Raw genomic sequence first — 17623 nt, forward strand, 5'->3', positions numbered from 1 at the left:
GCCAGTTTCGTTGAGATCGGAGGCGCGAACTTTGCGATTGGCATCTCTTACTTTCCGATGGCCGTTTCGACCATCTTACCCATGTAGCTATATGCTGCTTCCCATCTACATCATATCCGCTCATCTATTTGCATGATATGGTATCCTTCCCTTTTGACCTTGACCTTTGACTTGTGTTTAGTACTATGCTGTATCTGGTGGATGTCGCTCTGATATATACCCCCCAATTTCCTCGCATAGCCCATTTGGCTCACCTCATTCACGGTTGCATGTCTTTTGTACCGTGGCGTGAGGCGGGATTATAACGACTGCATGAATTTCCTTTGATAGATGTGTGCGTGTTATCAAGAGCGTGGTTGTTGATGTTGTTTGAGACGAGGATATCACTACTTGATTGGTGTGTTGTGACGCTGGGATGTGGACGGCTGTTTCTTGTGCCATATATTAATGGTGAGGCTGGAGTTGGATTTCATTGGCAAGAAGAGAGGAAAGTGCGTGGGAAGATACAAAAGCATGCTTCAATAAACAAAATTCACTTCAGCGATGTCTCCAGTCGTATGCAGTAGTATCCTAGTATTCAGCCGGCATCAGTCTCCAACAGTGCCGTCCGTGGCTGAAACGGCAAAACTCCGGTCTGCAGGGGTAAACTGACTTGTTTCATGTGCAGTTTAGCCGTAGATTAGGCAATATCAGCAATAACTGGCTGCGGAGATGTGAATGAGGTTTCACTATCGACGATATATAAACAGCCCCCCGCTGGCTGAATGGGTGATTGGTAAAAAACAAGGAGGAAAAGAACAACATCAACCAGGACAATGGGCTTCTTCAAAACTATTGCTCCCGCCAGTGCGATCCTCGCATCGCTCCCAAGCATCGCAGCGCAGTGCTCCCTCCCCTCAAGCTACAGCTGGACCTCGACCGACGCCCTCACCGAACCAAGCTCAGGATGGGCGTCCCTGAAGGACTTCACAACAGTGATCCACAACGACCAACACCTCGTCTACGCCTCGTACTACGCCGAAGACACCGGCTACGGGTCTCTCAACTTCGACCTCTTCAGCAACTGGACGGAGATGGCATCCGCCTCCCAAAACGCCATGAACGAGGGTACCGTGGCGCCAACCATCTTCCGGTTCGCGCCCAAGGACGTCTGGATCCTCGCATACCAATGGGGCCCGACGGCCTTTTCATACAAGACCTCGTCGGACCCCACAGATGCAAACGGCTGGTCTGAAGCGCAGCCGCTGTATTCGGGCAGCATTCCCGAGGATGAGTCGGATACGGGTGTCATTGACCAGACAGTTATTGGGGATGACGAGGCTATGTATCTCTTCTTTGCTGGGGATAATGGCAAGATCTACCGCGCGAGTATGCCCATCGCGGACTTCCCGGGGGACTTTGGCACAGAGGCTGAGACGATTCTCTCGGATACGCGCGAGAACCTGTTCGAGGCCGTGCAGGTGTACACGATCACCGAGGGCAGTGAGTATCTCATGATTGTCGAAGCGATCGGGTCTGAGGGGCGGTATTTCCGGGCCTTTACGGCGTCCAGTCTAGGCGGGGACTGGACGGTGGTGGAGGGGGCTGGTTCAGAGAGTACCCCCTTTGCAGGCAAGGCGAACAGTGGCGCGACGTGGACGGTGGATATCAGCCATGGGGATCTGGTGCGGACCAACTCGGACCAGAGGAATCTGGTGGATGTGTGTAACTTGCAGTTGCTCTATCAGGGGAGGGATCCGGCGAGTGATGGGGCGGAGTATAACCTGTTGCCGTATCGGCCGGGGGTGTTGACTCTGGCGGTTTGAGTTGTGTCTAGGGCTGTCTTGACTATATCTGGGCAGATAGTGAGCGTCCTAGTTAAGACGTTACGTCTAATCAAATGGTGGGCTTCCTATGGACCATTAGAGAATAAGCTAGATCGACAGTATGGAAACAGGATCTTGTCATGCTAGATAAATAACAGTTTGATACTGGCTGGCAATCATGCACTCTCAATCACGAACAAGCAATAACTAGTTAAATATCACACCATCATAGAGTTCTGCCTGAGCCTCGGAAGAACCGAACCAGAATAATGGAAAGCGTACATATAAAGCTCTGAAAATTCGATCACAAGCTGACAGCCTGAGCGGCGAGGACATTGTAATATTATTCTATGATCGACGAGCACACCATCCCTCGCTCCCCGCGTGTGTGGTTCAAGGGATGGCCTGTATAGCATCAAAGTGGGCCGCGATGGCGCGATGCGGCAGATCCAGACTGCAGACAGGACCACCTCACTGGCCAGATCCTGATTAGACTTGGTCCTGTGGACCATTTAGTGCACTTTTTCTTTCTTTCTTTTCTTTTTTTCTGCTCGTTTTGGCTGTTCGCTGTCGTCTCTCGGGCGAGAAATGGACAGGCGAACTTGGCTCAGTTGGTGCCCTATTCGCCCGAGAAGACAGGCACAGCTCAGATCCAAGCTATTGACAATCCGTGCTAGCTGCTGTCCTGTCAATCAGATGTGATGTGACTGGTTGTGCGGGGGCTTGGTCCAAGCTTGGTCGCGACGGTCCTGCGGTCAAATTCTGGGGATCCCCTTCTGCCAGTCTCTTTTCTCTCCTTGAATCTTTAAAAAGAACATTATTCTCGTTTAGAACGAGAGAATGCGATATCACGCTGTATGGAGATATCGGCTTGAATCAGTATTTCTGTGAATACTGGTTGGATAACATGCCAGCAAATCGACACCCTAACTCCAAGCTCAGGTCGTCATCCGCCATCAAGCACCTCATCGCAGGCATGAATCAAGTCATTGTGGATCGCAGCGTGCTCATTCGCCATGTCCAATGTTATTGATTCCTGCCGGGGGAACTCGATGCAGCATGCCCTGGCTCCATCACATTTAAGCATACTTCTGTCCCGGTCGGTCCGTTGTCTCGGTAGCATGCCTTGAACTGCTGTTCGTCTTGTATATCTTGTTTATTCCTTGCATTTTCCTTGCATTTTCCCTGTGCGAGTACATATAATTCTCGTCATACTCTCGGTCTGGACACACAATGCCCCTACTTGCTAGGGCAGACGTCGACACAGGGTCGGTCCAGCCGCCCTTGTCGCAGACGGTGGGATATATCGTCGTCGTGCTCATTGGAGTTATCATCGCTCTAGGTAAGACACTCTGGCCCTGCCATGACTAGTGCTAACTGGATAGTGATGATGGTGGTGACCAAGGTCCTGAAAAAGACCACTGGAGAGGACAACAAGAAGACAGAGATGTTCGTCCAGTCAACCAGTTGGATAATGATATACTGACGCTGTCAGGTTCATGACGGCAAACCGGACAGTTCGAACGGGTCTTACTGCATCTGCGGTCATCTCGGTTGGTATACTCTAATCTATACTGTGTTATCGCTAACCTCTCAGTCCTGGCTATGGTCGACTGCCCTCCTCGGCTCGTCCTTCACTGGGTATAACTACGGCGTCTCCGGTCCCTTTTGGTTTGCTGCTGGCTGCAGTCCGATGATTGTGTTCTTTGCCTTGCTCGGTATCTCGTGCAAGCGCAAGATCCCTGAAGCGCATACCTCGCTTGAGGTGGTTCGGATTCGATACGGTATGTCCCTAGGCATCTTACTACAGTGACAGACTGACTTTGTAGGACGCGTTGCACACATTGTGTTTATGATTCTGTGCCTGGTCAACAACATCTTCGCCAGCGCCAACATGCTCCTCGGTGCTTCGGCTGTGATTTCTGCAATGTGCGTCTCTTATCTACGGTACCAGGACTCGACTGACATGTAAAGGTCTGGAATGCACATCATCGCATCGACATTTCTGCTGCCAGTCGGCGTCACGGTCTACACCTTTGTCGGAGGCATCAAGGCAACGTTCCTGACGGACTATTTCCACACGACCATCATCCTGATCATTGCCTGCTACTTCTCGGTCAAGGCCTTTCAATCGGACCAGATTGGGTCTGTGGGGAATCTGTACGAGCTGCTCAAGGCGGCTGCTGCTCGCAATCCGGTTTCTGGCAACGAGGCTGGCACGTACCTGACCATGACATCGAAGGATGTAAGTTGGCTTGTCTTTTTTTGTTTTAGCTGGTACTGACTATTTAGGGTATTCTTTTTGGCATTCTGCATACTTGCTCCAACTTTGGTCTTGTTATCGTACGTTCTCCTTACTAGTATCAACCGGTTAATTCTAATTAACCCCCCAGATGGACACCAGCTACTTTATCAAGGCCTTCTCTGCCTCGCCCAAGGCCGTTGTCCCTGGATACACCATCGGCGGAATCATGTACTTTGCCATCCCCTGGGGTCTAGGGACAGTGATGAGCTCTGTCGCTCTGGCCCTCGAGAACCAATCCAACTTCCCAACCTTCCCCCGAGTGCGTATCTACACATGCTTCACATTCTGCAAGTAATCAATACTAACATTCCACAGCGAATGACCTCGTCCGAAGTCAGCAGCGGCCTCGTCCTCCCCTACGCCGCCATCACCATAGCCGGCAAAGGCGGCGCGGCAGCCGTGCTGCTGATGATCTTCATGGCCGTGACATCGACGCTCTCCGCGCAGGTCATCGCCGTCTCGTCCATTCTCAGCTTCGACGTCTACCGCGAGTACTTCAAGAAGTCGGCCACAGACCGCGATGTGATCCGATCCAGCCATCTAGGCGTCATCTTCTTCGCGGCCTTTGCAGCCGGATTCAGTACCATGCTGCATTATGTCGGTGTTGATCTAGGCTGGACGCTGTATATGCTGGGTATGTCATCCACCCCAAACCATACCCTAATACAGGCATGTATATTAACGTTAGTCCAGGCGTCGTAACCTGCCCCGGCATCTTCCCCATGATCTTCACCGTCCTCTGGCGCCGCCAAAGCAAAGCCGCCGCAATCCTCTCGCCCATCCTGGGTCTCGCCACAGGCCTGGCCGTCTGGCTCTCCACGGCAAACCGCTTCGGAGGCGCCGTCTCCGTCGCTACAACGGGCGAAGTCCNCCCCTGCGTCTACGGCACCGTCGCCTCGTGCTTCTCGCCGATCCTCTACTCCGTGCTGATTACGGCGGTAAGACCGCAGAATTATGACTGGGCTGAGTTTAAGCGGGAGAAGTTGGCGCTGGAGAAGTTGGGGAGTGACCTTACGACTGCTCATCATGATGATGATACGTCCCAGCAGCAGGGGAGGAGGGATGAAGAAGCAGGCGAGAGCAGCAGATCTAACGAATTGAAGAGATGGGGCCGCATTGCGGCGTTCTGGTCTGCGGCGACGTTTTTGGGGCATTGGGTGCTGTGGCCGTTGCCTATGTATGGCTCGCATTATGTTTTTGGGAAGAAGGTACGCATTAAAATCTCCCCTCCCCAACTATCATTAGGTATATGGGTTAGGAGGTTGCTGACAGGTAACTAGTTCTATATTGCATGGGTGGTTGTAGGCATCATCTGGCTATGGGCGACGCTGTTTGTCGCGACGCTGTATCCGATTTTCGACGGCGGGTATCAGCAGATTATGCAGGTGTATCGCGGCCTTCGCGGGCAGCAGCAAAGTCTGGTGGGGTCGAGTGGAAATGGGAAAGTCGTCCAGGGAGAGTCGTCGTCGCCGGAGAATGGGTCGGTTAGTGATGGTGTTGCTGTGAAGGACAGTAAGGAGACATGATGCAGTATATTTGTTGGATGTGTGGTATTTTTTCTGGCGGTTCTTGTTACCTTGGAAGTTGATAATCGTTAATATCTATTCCAAATACTGCTTTAGCCTGCGTGGTCTGGACTGCCGAAGCCCGAAATCGTGCAATATAATTATTTAATATCGTGTGCTCTATGCCGGTGACAAACCCGCGACAATCTCCGTGGGACTGGACATTGGCCCGTGGTTTTCCTTTTGCTTTGCTTTTATTTGCGATGCTACTGACTTATTCTATATAGGCAATGAGCGGGTGGCCTTCGTATGCGTAGAACCATGCCCAGTTACGCCGGCAAATGGTTCTTGATCCTGGGGAGGACGGGGTTGGAATTATTGGACGTCGGCATGTAGGGCCAGGGAAGTGGGACATGTTTGAAAGGAGATTCCAAACAGTCTATATTATAGAAGGTATACACTATGTATAAAGTTGGCTGTATACTCCGTGTGGTGCCCGGCAGAGTCATTTCCCGCCACGACGTCATCGTCTCAGCCAGTCTCACCACCAACACCGCTATCAGCCACCATCATTTCATCACTACACAATGCAGGCGCAGGAAATAGCAGTCCTCGGTGCAACCGGAAACCAAGGCTCGGGCGTCGTGCGCGCACTACTCGAAAAGACCTCGCCGGCATTCACCGTCCGCGCCCTCACCCGCGATGTCTCGTCGGCCGGGGCATCAAATCTGCGTGAGAAATACGGCGAGACAGGTCGCTTGACGTTCGCGGCAGCAGATGTCTACGACAAGGACTCGCTGGTTAAAGCGTTCGAGGGCGCTTATGGCGTCTTCGCGGTGACGAATAACCGGCTTCCGGGGAGGAAGATTGAGAGGGAGGCGGATATGGCTCATGAGCTTGATGCTGGGAGGAATATTGTTGATGCTGCCAAGGTCTGTCACTTACTTGACCTCCCTCGATTAACTTGGATATGAGTATGTGTTGACTGAGAACAGGAATGCGGCGTCCAGCATTTCGTCTTGAGCAGTCTGCCGAATATCAACCAGGCGAGTAATGGCCGCTTCACCAAGGTCTTCCATTTCGACAATAAGAACCGGATCGAGCAGTGGGCGAAGAATGAGCTCCCGGCCGTGACTGCTTTGCATCCTGGTAAGTTTGTTTGTCATTATGAATCTGATTCTTGCACTAACCGATGTAGGCCTGTTTTATACAAACATGCAGTGGCCGCAATACTGCAGACGCAATAGTAAGCTCGCCATTGCACATTCATAGCGGACAAGTATGTTATATCTATTCTAACAGTATACTTATTTTATGTTCAGCCGATGGCACCATCCGATTCTGCCCCCCAGTAGACGGCAACAAACTCATCGACTGGGTCGATCCAGCATACGACATCGGCGTCTACGCAGCCGGTACGCTTACCTTCTAACAAACACAATTCTTTTCGAAAACTGACGAAAAGATAAAGAAATATTCACCCGGGGCCCATCCAAAACCGCCTCAAAAACATACCCCGTAATCTCGCCCAAATTCCCCTCGACCGAGTTCCCGACGGTCTTCACCCGCGTCACCTCGCAAAAGGCCACATTCGACCCGATCAGCCTCGATGAATGGGGGGCCACTGTTGCCGCCGCTGCGGGAAAGGGGTATGAGAAGGATATCCGGCAGATGATGGAGTGGGTTGGTACTGCGCCGGATGAGAGGGTTTGCTACGGGACTATGGATCGGGAAGAGGATCGGTCGTGGGAGGATCTGGGGGTTCGGGCGAGTACGTTTGAGGACTGGCTGTGGAGGAGTGGGTGGAGGGGGCCTTGAGATTGTACGTACTGTAATAGTCTGCTCTGGCTTTGTCGAATTTTGAGTCGATGGTTGATGACTTGATATACAGACTATTGTGATCAGACGTACCCTAATTATGGGTGAATATAGGATAGTGAATATACCAGGGATCTGCAAGTCTGGACACCTAGGATACCCGTATATGCTTCCCAATGGTCTCAATATTTAGAAGCATACTGAGAGAGTCGGGTGAAAGGATGCGCATGGAAAGATGGCAAGAAGGTTTAATTAAGCAACAGGCGAATATAGACAGTTATGCCACCAAAGCCGTTACAAGGAAGACGATCTGTTTATGCATGCTCCTATAGCTAGAATGCGTAGCGGTAGTCCCTAACCTGGACGTGCCTGAACACTGCATAGAGCTGCAAGCTGCAGCAGCAACGATACTGGACTACCGATGTCCAGAAGGCAGGACACCCCGACACTGACGACCAGAGAGGTGAGAATTCAAGTCAAGTAAATAAGGTTTGCCAACTGTACCAGAACAGGAAAAAGCACAGAGCCAAGTCCAGCGTCAATCCGGCATTGATATTCTTGTGCCAATTTCGGGCTCGGGAGCCGAGAGGCGACGGTTGAGGCCGGATGCACGACTTCCGGCTGATCACAAAGATGCCGGTCGGGAACTGCTGCTTTGACGGAGATAACCCGGAAGCTCTACTTTATACCCTGACTTTCGGGTCTAGCACTGACCAGGACTCCTCTACATTGTGACGCTTAGGGTGTAGTACTAGCTAGGAAGAACCAGGTGCAGGGGGAGTCAAGGTGCACCCGCGGTCGTGTCTGTTCGAGTCTGCCATAGCAAACCAGGTCATAATCACCAGTATTCACTATTCAGTCGAGGCTGACATTGCGACGCTGACTCTGCACGTTCAGGGGCAGACTATAGAATTATTGACTTGAGTTGGGGAACTGCGATGGAGGTTCTCCACGTCGTTAACTTCCGCACATCCGATCATCAGCATGGATGAGCACTGACGACTGAGTTGTAAGTCAAAGCTTGTGTGGAGGGTTTGCACGGCGACCGTGGCGACATGGAGACTACCGTAAACGGCATTGTCGGGGACTCGGGGGAGGTTTCCATCTCTTGAGAGTTGAGGCTGGACCTGGGATTTAAGTTGAGTTGAACTGGTCAGTGAGAGCGGGGAGATGGAGATCTACGTATAATGGCATGGACAGTGGGAAGAGAGAGGAAGCTTTTGTTGGGGAGGATGTGCAGATATTGATATCGCACTGGCTCCTCCAGTGGGCCCAGGGGTGTATCTGTGATATTGGGTGAGGGGATCATGATGATTCGAGCTTGGACAAGAACATGACATGACCACTGCCGAACGGTCCACTCTTTTGACTCTGGAGATGCAGCTGCAGGAAACGCTTATGCAGGTTGCTGTGGTGGCTGCCTGGCAGCGCCTGTTTGGGATATTGCAGAGTCACTCGGGGAAATGGTGAAACGCATCGCAAACAGTCTAGCCTGATTACAACTTACAAGGTACAACTGCAACGGTCGGACACATGGCTGTTCCACTCCAGGGAGTCAGATACTGACGTTTGGGTCTGATGGATGATGATCCCTGGGTTATCCTGGGCTGGAACATAGATTGGCTACCTGAGACACGACCCCTATTATCATCCTGAATCAACTATCAGTCTCAGCCAGGGTGTACAGAGTAACGTTTAGGAAACTGCTTCTTTAGTATGATTCAGCTGGGAACGACAGGCGACTTCCACGAGTCAGCCAGGCTACAGCCACAGCCCACGCAATGGGAAATAATAGGCGCATAGTTTGGCTAGACCGGCTATAGTCGCTTATAATGTCCTTGCCTGCTGGAATGGATCTACTATAAAGGCTATAGAGGCTATAATTAATGTATTAGCTCGGATGGACTTCGGGCTTCTGAGCGAGCAGTCGAGGACATGCAGTCTCGGCATTTGTTAACCAATCGTCAACCGTCTGATTTGCCAAATAAGTGAAATAACACGAACAAATTGGTCCATTGGTCCACTGGGCCCTAGCAGTGGGACTGTGGAACTACACGTGGAACTCAACCATACTTTGATCTGCTGGGATCGGAGATCATTCTAACAAGGAGAAAGGGAACTGCTGACCGCGACTGGATGAACACTCTTGCTCAGCTAAAAAAGGAGAAAAAACAGAGTATAGACTGCTTAATCTGCCAGTGCCCACGGATGTCTGCGAAGATCGGAATATTCAACCAAACGTTGGAGGGGGATCCTCCAGGATACGTGAAGTTCACGCACAGTCCAAGTCCCCACACGATCAGCCTGAACGGTGGAAGAAAATCAAATTCAAGGCCAATCACCATATCTGGAACCGACTAGCGAACTTTATACGGTTTGCTTGTTTGCCATTGGGCCTGGCCACTGATCCAGGCCCTCTCCGCGTACGAAATACGCGACAAATGCCGAATTTTTGCACGCGAACTGGACCAGTGCCGACGTCCTAATGGCAAATCTCCTGCAGAAAATGCCCCGGCGATTCCTTTTTGGGCAGCTCGACTTTGCCCGAGTCATGCTCGAGATCCAGCAGGCCCACTTCTCAACCTGACTATTATCGTGCAGACTCCTGCAGTCCTGCTGCTGCTGTACCATGACGCCGGCCAAATGCAAACTGGATCGCACCTTGTCGATGATCATGCATTATTAAAACCCTGAACCAGAGTAACAGCCATGATCTCCAGGCCCTAGCCCCTCTTGTCTCGCCTCTTGCGAGGAGGCTCAGACTCCACTGGCACACCGTATAACATACCACTCCCGCCGCTCCAGCTGCAGCTGCTGTAGTGTTGCACCCTGCATTCCCATCGATCCCGGACTCTCTGGCCATGGATCTTCCAAGTTGCGCGGTACGGAGGTCCCTGTTTATCTAGCTCGCCATTGGCATACTAACATGGTTACTGTCGCAGCTGCCGTGCCTGGTCTCGGCCGTAGGCAACTCAACATGCGCCCTCACCGATACAGCCTGTGTCTGCGGGACGCCCCAGATCGCAGCGCAGCTCGAGCCATGCATTATGGCTGCATGCACCGTCAAGGAAGCCTTGAGTATGTGACTGTGTCTTGATTCCAAGGGTTGGGTTAACGAATGCAGCGTCGAAGAACATGACCTACACAATGTGCGATTACCCAGTGACCAGCGACACCGAGGTGTTTCCCATTACGAATATCGTCGGTATCGCGGTCGCCATTGCGGCGGTGCTTATGCGTCTGGCGAACCGCGCGATAGATAGGAAGTTGGGGCTGGATGACTATATCTTGGTCTTCTCTCTGGTGCGTTGAACTACATCTTACAGAGTGAATCCAGGCTAACAGGTGCGCTGTAGCTCCTTGCTGCTGGAATCTCGGGCATTGGAATCGAGCGTATGTATATCCTTATGTCCTTGATATCTGTCTCATGTGTCCCAGTGCTAATGGTTTGTTTGTAGTCCGCGACTACGGCCTAGGGAAAGACATGTGGACAATCCCCTTCGACGACATCCGGCAGATCCTCAAACTGTTCTTCATCGAGGAGGAAATGTACTGCGTCTGCATTGCCGCAATCAAGGTCTCCATGCTCTGCCTGTACCTCAACATCTTCCCGAATCGCGGCCTGCGCATTGCAACGTATATAGTTCTGGCGATAACACTCGTTTGGGCGATTGTCAGCTTCTTCGTCCTCCTCTTCTCGTGCAATCCCATCAGCTACTACTGGAATATGTGGGATGGCGAGCACAGCGGGAAATGTATCGACCATGATAGTATCTTGCTGGCGCATTCGTCGGTGAATATCGTGCTGGATGTCTTGATTGTGGCCATTCCGATGCCGACGCTGGCGAAGCTGCACATGCGGCTGGAGAAGAAATTGGGCGTTTGTCTCATGTTTGCCGTGGGGATTGTGTACGCCTCCCTCTTTTATCTCTGTATAGATATACTGCTAACTCCTCCAGCGTCACGGTTATCAGCATCTTCCGGCTCGTCGAAACAGTCGGCTTCAACAACACAACCAACCCAACACGTACGCACCACCAGAACAAGACATGACTATTAAGCAGAACTAACATATCCCTGCAGGAGACTTCGTCCCCGTCGGCATCTGGTCCCTCCTCGAATTCGACGTCGCCATCCTGTGCGCCTGCATGCCCGCCATCCGCTCCCTCGTCATCCGTGTCTACCGCGGGCAATTCAAACCACACCTCACAGCCCTCTCAAACAGTCTCTCCGGCTCAACGCGGTTCGGCAGTAACAACAACTCCTCCAACAATACCTCCAAGAACGGGAGCGGTTCAAGAACAAGAGTGTCGCATAACCTCTCCGCGTCGATGTCCGGGACCAGGACCCGCGTCAAGGGCGCAGATGATTCCGTAGGCCCGTTTATTCGCCTGGATGATGTCGGGACCACGGCTGAGGCTTATTATAATGCTGCTGGGAGTGATCATGATCATGATCATGATCGTGAGGCTGGATATGGGCGTGGCCATCCCGGTGGTGGACTGGATCTGTCTGAGCCTGTGCCTGGGACTCCGGGTGCTGGCGCTGTACCTGTCTCTGCTCCTGTGCAGAGTCCGAGTAGGGGATATTTTAAGCGCTGGAGTATATTCTCGAGGAAATCGAGTGAGCCTCCTCAGACGCCGATGCTGCCGCCGGTGCCGACGTCGCCTGGTCGGCGCTGGTAAGGTGGTATCAACTGGGTTGTTGTGTATAGTATAGTTACTGCGATGATGGGAGGGTCTTTGCATTTGCATTTGCATTTTGGATACGCCACATAGTTTGTTATGATTTATGAATGGATACGAGTCTGGGTGGCTCGTTGTTATTGACACTGGATTGTCTGGCTGTAGTACTGTAAAAGTAGGAATAGAGACTGCTGTAAGATTGGGAAGATATAATTAGGGATTACTAGGATTACTATGGTGGATATATATATATGATAGTACTGATATATCTCTGCACCATGAACAGTTACAGAAACCAATTCTCTTCACCGATCTGACCAGATAATATGCAGTATCCCATCCTTTATATATTCATCCCAGTATCTCCTACATGACTACTAAACTCACAAACCCCATTCCAGCCTCCCAATGTCCACCCTCGGACTATCCTCATACCCAATCTCCCAATCTCACCAATGACTCTACTCTCCGAGTAAACCGCGGCCACTGCATCTCACCGGAAAGCCATATTCCGGTTGACCACAGAAAACAGCCCAAGCCGTTGCACCATCTGTATGGTCTGCTTCTCCGGCACCGAGGGCTCGAGTCCAGTTACATCGCTGGACGTCCCAAAGACCATGAACAGGGGATTGCGGTGGTATGCGCCTCTCAGATCGGCGAGTGGGCCCGCTACTATTATGGCTATAGAGCTGTACGTTGGTCCAGCTTTCGAAATAGAGGTACTGCCAGACGGGCACATTGTGCGCGGTGCGGGCGCGGGCGTGGGCTTAGGCTGCTATGACGCTGGTGAATTCGGACAAGCGAAACTCGTTGACACGGGTCTCCGTCTCTGCTGGGAGGGCGTCAGGCAGTTTCTGCTTCCGTTTGATAGAAATGGAAGAGCGTAATGGCGCTCTTCTTTATCATTGTGGTCGAACGAGCACGGCGCGAGTGAGTAGTTAGGGTCAGCTTCAGGGATATAGGCTGAAATTGGGAGGATGCCTAGCCTCTCCAGTCTCGCGAATAGACCTGCTGTGTTTAAGGGAAGTAATTGCTGGATACCTTCTTGTTGTGACCTGGGAACCGGTTGGCTTGGACCAGATGTTTAGGGTTAGACAGGCTTCGCCCTGGGGGGTCTTGCTTCCTGTGAAGGCAGCGAGGCTGGCTGGTGTTGGGCTGTGAGTACGTGTTGAATGGAGTATTCAAGAGGAAATATACTATCCCTGATGATTAAAGAAATATTGTTCGATAAACAGAGCGACGCACCCAGTGTGGGGCTTCGTATGGCCTGCTTCTTTCCAGCTTCTGAGACGGTTTAAACCGAAGAGATTTGACAGGAGGGTTTGCGTAGGGAATGCCCAAGTACTCGACGGATGTGTCGACAGAAGTTACATGGCCCTGAGAATGCGGGGACTGTAGATCTTGCAAAGTGTAAAGAAGATATTTTACACACTGGAAAGGCAGATCTGATTTAGCTGATCGTCACGCAGCTATTTTTGGCGACATTTCCTGCTAAGAGGGTGCATTGCAGGGGATAATAGTCTTGGTGGTGTCTCTCGCTGAAGGTCTTGGATAATGGTGGCAAGATCTCCCAGCACTCATTATAGATTCACCACCAAGAACGGCATATCGTAAGTAAGAGGTATTTGCCTCTCTGCCGTGATGGCCACTGCATACGGCCGGACAGAGAAATGGGGGCCAAACTCTTGGGAATATACGAGTGCAAAGACCAGCTGGGCTGGGGGAATATTGGTCCAGAAACAGGGCGTGATGGCATTCCAAGACTCGATCGACACGAGACGGAACGAACTCCGATGGATCCGGTCTCAGGGAATCCCATCATCCTTAAGATTGGCTTGCATCGTATATTCAATCTCTTACGGAATCTTTCGCCAGGGTTGACGTGCCGGGGTGGGAGAGGGGGATGGATTCCTGGATGCTCGGATGAAGGGAGAAGCAGCTGCATGATAACGATACAGAGACGATGGAATGCTCGCCTGGAACTGCCAATAGGTAATGCCTGCTGTGTGGTTCTTGGAGACGCCTGCAGGTTGAGGATGTCGAAGCGATCTCGGGTCTATTAATAGCATGAAACGCCCGATCGCAGTTGTCAGCTATCAAATCAACTAATTAAATCAACATCAACTCTGGGTCCAGGTGCAGTGTCCATTCTCATGCAGTCTTGCCACTACAACTGCCAAAGAACTGCGAAAGAGCTGCAAGAATGCCAGTTCTCACTTCAAGGCAGGAAGGACACCCGCCAAAGGCCAAGTGGCAGATCTTCCGCCAGGAACTGAGCTTGTCTCGCATCACGTCTCGCCAGCGACGCCTTTTACGAGCTAGAGCTCGCTCTGACTGCGACGCGGTGATACGAAGTGGCTCGACTAATATTTCCCAATCTCGGCAAGGCATGAAGCTGCAGCTGCAAGGGCTACCACTTCTGCAACGGGCACCCACCGACGGCCTTGATTGGCAACCAGAATCCGGATTCCTGCTGTCCTTGCAGTCCTCTTGCATTCTCCTCGGATTCTGAAGACTGTGATACGCCGCTGCTGCCTCGTGGCTGAATCTCGATCCGGCTGGGCCCGCGCGAACACGAGGTAACATCCACGACATTCATTCATTCATTCAGTCTTATTCTGGCCGAGGAAAGTGTCGATTACATTGCCCCCTCTGTCAACTTGTCCGACGAAGCCATTGCGGATTCAAGATGGCCTCAGGTACAGGTGCTCTCCCTCGTATCAAGCAGTATCTAACATCCTCAGATCCAGAGCCGCCCGCCCCGTCAGGCCTCCATCGCAGCTGTATCTTCTGTCGCGCGCGCAAGATCCGCTGCTCCAGTGGCCCGATTTGCACGGCCTGTCGTGAGCGCAATATCAACTGCGTTTACAGCCCCGAGGCCCGGAAGGGTCGGCCTCGACGGAGAGGCACCAGCTCCTCCGACCAGCGCCAGCCACGAAAGCCTCAGCGCCGTCGTTTGCTGTCTTCTCCTCCTCCTTTACCTGGTGTTGCCTCTTCAGCTGGCGTTGCTTCCCCAGCATCTGCGTCTGCGCCAGTGTCTACTGCATCTGCCGGCCCCTCGCGGGCACCGTCGCCTCAACCGCAGCCAGTTGGGAATGATTCCATGGAGGACCACACTTTGGGCAATGAGCTCGAGCAGATGTTTCACGAGTACTTTATCCGAAAGAATGGATCGCGATCCAACCTGTTCCAGGACTCGATTGCCTCCTTCCAGCGACACATGCGCAAACCGAGTCCCGGACATACTCCAACCCAACGCCCGCGGCCAAAGCTAAGCTACGATGGGATGTTGTCCTTTCTTGCACATGAAATAGTTGAGATTCTGCTTCTGCGCTTCGGGCAGCTGGGCTGTGAACAGTCGGAGCCCAGCACGCACCAGTACTTCTACATCGCCTCGCTGGCAGAGGAGATGACTTCGAGCATGTTCGACCCTGCTCGCCGGCAGAAAGGTCCTCTTGCAGCCCTGGGGAAACATCGCGTTGTACAGATGGTTCATCTCTGGTTCATGATGCACCCCCTGTCGCCGCTGGTCTCGAAGACACTCCTCCTAGATGCGATCCAGGACGAAACGGTGGACGACGCACTCCTGGCAGTCATCTTAGCAGATGCATTCCAGGCGCTGAACAGCAGTGACGGACAGAGTGACGGGCAGAGTGGGAATTCACTTCCTGAAGAATCGCCCCGGCTGCTGGCGCACTTTGCTGCATCCCAGTTGAGACATCGGCCATTGTCGCACATCGACTCGGCGCCCATCCCGACAGTGCAGGCATTGATCCTGCTAGGATGGAGGGACCTCGCTCAAGGTCTATCACGGCGAAGCACCTGCTACATCGGGTATACATGTCGTATCATCTCGCGGCAGTATCAGCGTCGAAGTCGCAATGAGGGTGTGCCGGAGAGTATGAAGCTGAACGGGATTGATATCGGGCAAGTCGAGCAGGAGATTCTGCAGAACATCTACTGGCTGTGTCTGTCAACGACGACCTGGGCCTTTATGCAAATCGACCAGCCATTCACACTGCTGCTGCCGGACGAGATCCCCGACTTCACCAGCCTCGACGAGACAACATCTGCAGCCCTGCGCCTGGACCGGGCGTCTAACAATATCTCGACCCTTCCATCCCAAGTACAGGCCATGCGCTGGCTGTGGCCGCTGAGCCATATCACCAGCACCGTTGCCCACATCTACACCATCTACCTCAACGCCCCTACCGAAGAGCGCAAGGTCAAGGCCGCCCCATGGCATATACGACACATCCACCAGCTCCACCAGCTCCTGCGAGCCCGGTTCGAGCCATCCAATCTCTCCCTCGAAGTCCGCGCTATTCTTATCCAAGCCATCAAGCTGGTCGAGCGAGAAGTCAGCACCCCGCACACCCAGTTCTTCCTCTTAACCTCGTACTACACCATCATCGTCCACATGCTCTTCTCCCCTGAACAACGGGCACCCCCGCCAGTTACACCCTCCACCATCCAAGCCCTAGGCGAGTGCATCTCCGCTGTCCTGACCATTGCAGCGGGCGTCCCTTCCCTCCCAGCCAGCCCCGTACCAACCCAAGCTTCCTACGGGAATAGAGCTCTGGCGCTATGTCTAGACGCCTGCAGCCGCGCCCTCGTCCGCCTACACAACCAGTGCCAGCACGACTGGCAGCAAAAGCAAAGCGGTAATACCATTCCCGCCGTAGCCAAGCTCGCCGAGTACGCAGAGCGCGCACACGGAGTCTGCAAGTCCGACTTCCTGGGCCAGCACGCATTCATCCTGCGGCCGGCAAAGAAACGCTTGAAATGGGTCAAATCGGCCCTGCGCACCCTGGCGTCTCCGTCTTCCACTTCTACCTCCTCTATATCTGACATGAACGAGATGGCGAACGCTGCTTTCCTTTCACTATCCCCGCCAGCCAACCTTTCCCTCCCATTCGACAGGACCGGTGGTGATCTATCCCTCGGATCATCATCCACAACTTCAATATCAGACCTCATGCCACCACCGTACCAACTTCCCCCGCCACTTGAGATACCAGATCCGGGATTCTTCTGCGACGATCCAGCACTGGACTCTTTACTCGGGTTCCCGGGGATAGCCCGCGCAGCCGATCTATACCCGAGGACAAGTGATAGCTCTCCGTCTCATCATCTATCGCTAGGAACGACGCCAACGTCAACGTCAACACATCACCAGGATAGACGTGCATGTGCATTTGGGGGGCTGGCGCTGGAAGATAGTACAAAAACAACAAGCACCAATGCGGCTCTAGCTGATCTGTTTTTTATGAGTCCTGATACTGATATGGCTTCGCCTGGTTTGGATGGTTTATTGCTGAATAGTAGTAACCCGTTTGGTGGGTCGGTGGTGTCTAATGCTGCGATGGCCTCTGGGTCTGGGTCTGGTGCTGGCTCGGGCCCTGATCGTATGGGTGGAGGTGGAGGTAGTGCTGGTGCTGGGGCTGGGACGCAGTATGATTTTATGAGTGATCTCCATATGTAGCTTTTCTTTTTTATTTTATA

General features: G+C 52.6%; 5 protein-coding genes across 5 annotated transcripts; all 5 read left to right on the forward strand.

Annotated features, from left to right (window-relative positions):
* Positions 1-687: 687 nt before the first annotated feature.
* On the forward strand, positions 688-2131 carry ASPSYDRAFT_47694 (uncharacterized protein). Its single transcript, XM_040847487.1, has one exon. It carries the CDS (start codon positions 816-818, stop codon positions 1803-1805), a length of 990 nt encoding a protein of 329 aa, XP_040700200.1. The 5' UTR covers positions 688-815; the 3' UTR covers positions 1806-2131.
* Positions 2132-3038: 907 nt separating this feature from the next.
* On the forward strand, positions 3039-5636 carry ASPSYDRAFT_33489 (sodium:solute symporter family protein; the record flags this gene model as incomplete). Its single annotated transcript, XM_040845104.1, has 11 exons — positions 3039-3147; positions 3191-3254; positions 3301-3358; positions 3403-3589; positions 3635-3734; positions 3780-4050; positions 4098-4148; positions 4199-4369; positions 4426-4744; positions 4804-5318; positions 5391-5636. The coding sequence occupies 11 exons, from the start codon at positions 3039-3041 to the stop codon at positions 5634-5636; spliced, it is 2091 nt and encodes a 696-aa protein (XP_040700201.1).
* Positions 5637-6181: 545 nt separating this feature from the next.
* Positions 6182-7437, forward strand: ASPSYDRAFT_47696 (NmrA/HSCARG family protein). Its single transcript, XM_040847488.1, has 5 exons — positions 6182-6547; positions 6611-6764; positions 6814-6861; positions 6938-7030; positions 7087-7437. Exons 1-5 carry the CDS (start codon positions 6203-6205, stop codon positions 7431-7433), a joined length of 987 nt encoding a protein of 328 aa, XP_040700202.1. The 5' UTR covers positions 6182-6202; the 3' UTR covers positions 7434-7437.
* Positions 7438-9816: 2379 nt separating this feature from the next.
* ASPSYDRAFT_181982 (CFEM domain-containing protein) lies at positions 9817-12263 on the forward strand. The gene is made up of 7 exons (XM_040843508.1): positions 9817-10315; positions 10376-10511; positions 10558-10736; positions 10790-10826; positions 10892-11342; positions 11393-11460; positions 11517-12263. The coding sequence occupies exons 1-7, from the start codon at positions 10295-10297 to the stop codon at positions 12116-12118; spliced, it is 1494 nt and encodes a 497-aa protein (XP_040700203.1). The 5' UTR covers positions 9817-10294; the 3' UTR covers positions 12119-12263.
* Positions 12264-14807: 2544 nt separating this feature from the next.
* On the forward strand, positions 14808-17603 carry ASPSYDRAFT_156641 (uncharacterized protein; the record flags this gene model as incomplete). Its single annotated transcript, XM_040842573.1, has 3 exons — positions 14808-15069; positions 15208-17275; positions 17357-17603. The coding sequence occupies 3 exons, from the start codon at positions 14808-14810 to the stop codon at positions 17601-17603; spliced, it is 2577 nt and encodes an 858-aa protein (XP_040700204.1).
* Between the last annotated feature and the right edge of the window lie 20 nt (positions 17604-17623).

This window comes from Aspergillus sydowii (assembly GCF_001890705.1).
Source record: "Aspergillus sydowii CBS 593.65 unplaced genomic scaffold ASPSYscaffold_9, whole genome shotgun sequence".
Taxonomy (NCBI): domain Eukaryota; kingdom Fungi; phylum Ascomycota; class Eurotiomycetes; order Eurotiales; family Aspergillaceae; genus Aspergillus; species Aspergillus sydowii.

Bases quoted from the DNA above. Each gene is read 5' to 3' on its own strand.
- ASPSYDRAFT_47694 (XM_040847487.1), top strand. From the start codon at position 816: ATGGGCTTCTTCAAAACTATTGCTCCCGCCAGTGCGATCCTCGCATCG.
- ASPSYDRAFT_47696 (XM_040847488.1), top strand. From the start codon at position 6,203: ATGCAGGCGCAGGAAATAGCAGTCCTCGGTGCAACCGGAAACCAAGGC. The intron at 6,765-6,813 runs GTAAGTTTGTTT...TAACCGATGTAG, and splicing joins CGTGACTGCTTTGCATCCTG to GCCTGTTTTATACAAACATG. The intron at 6,862-6,937 runs GTAAGCTCGCCA...TTTTATGTTCAG, and splicing joins GCAATACTGCAGACGCAATA to CCGATGGCACCATCCGATTC.
- ASPSYDRAFT_181982 (XM_040843508.1), top strand. From the start codon at position 10,295: ATGGATCTTCCAAGTTGCGCG. The intron at 10,827-10,891 runs GTATGTATATCC...GTTTGTTTGTAG, and splicing joins CTCGGGCATTGGAATCGAGC to TCCGCGACTACGGCCTAGGG. The intron at 11,461-11,516 runs GTACGCACCACC...ATATCCCTGCAG, and splicing joins CAACACAACCAACCCAACAC to GAGACTTCGTCCCCGTCGGC.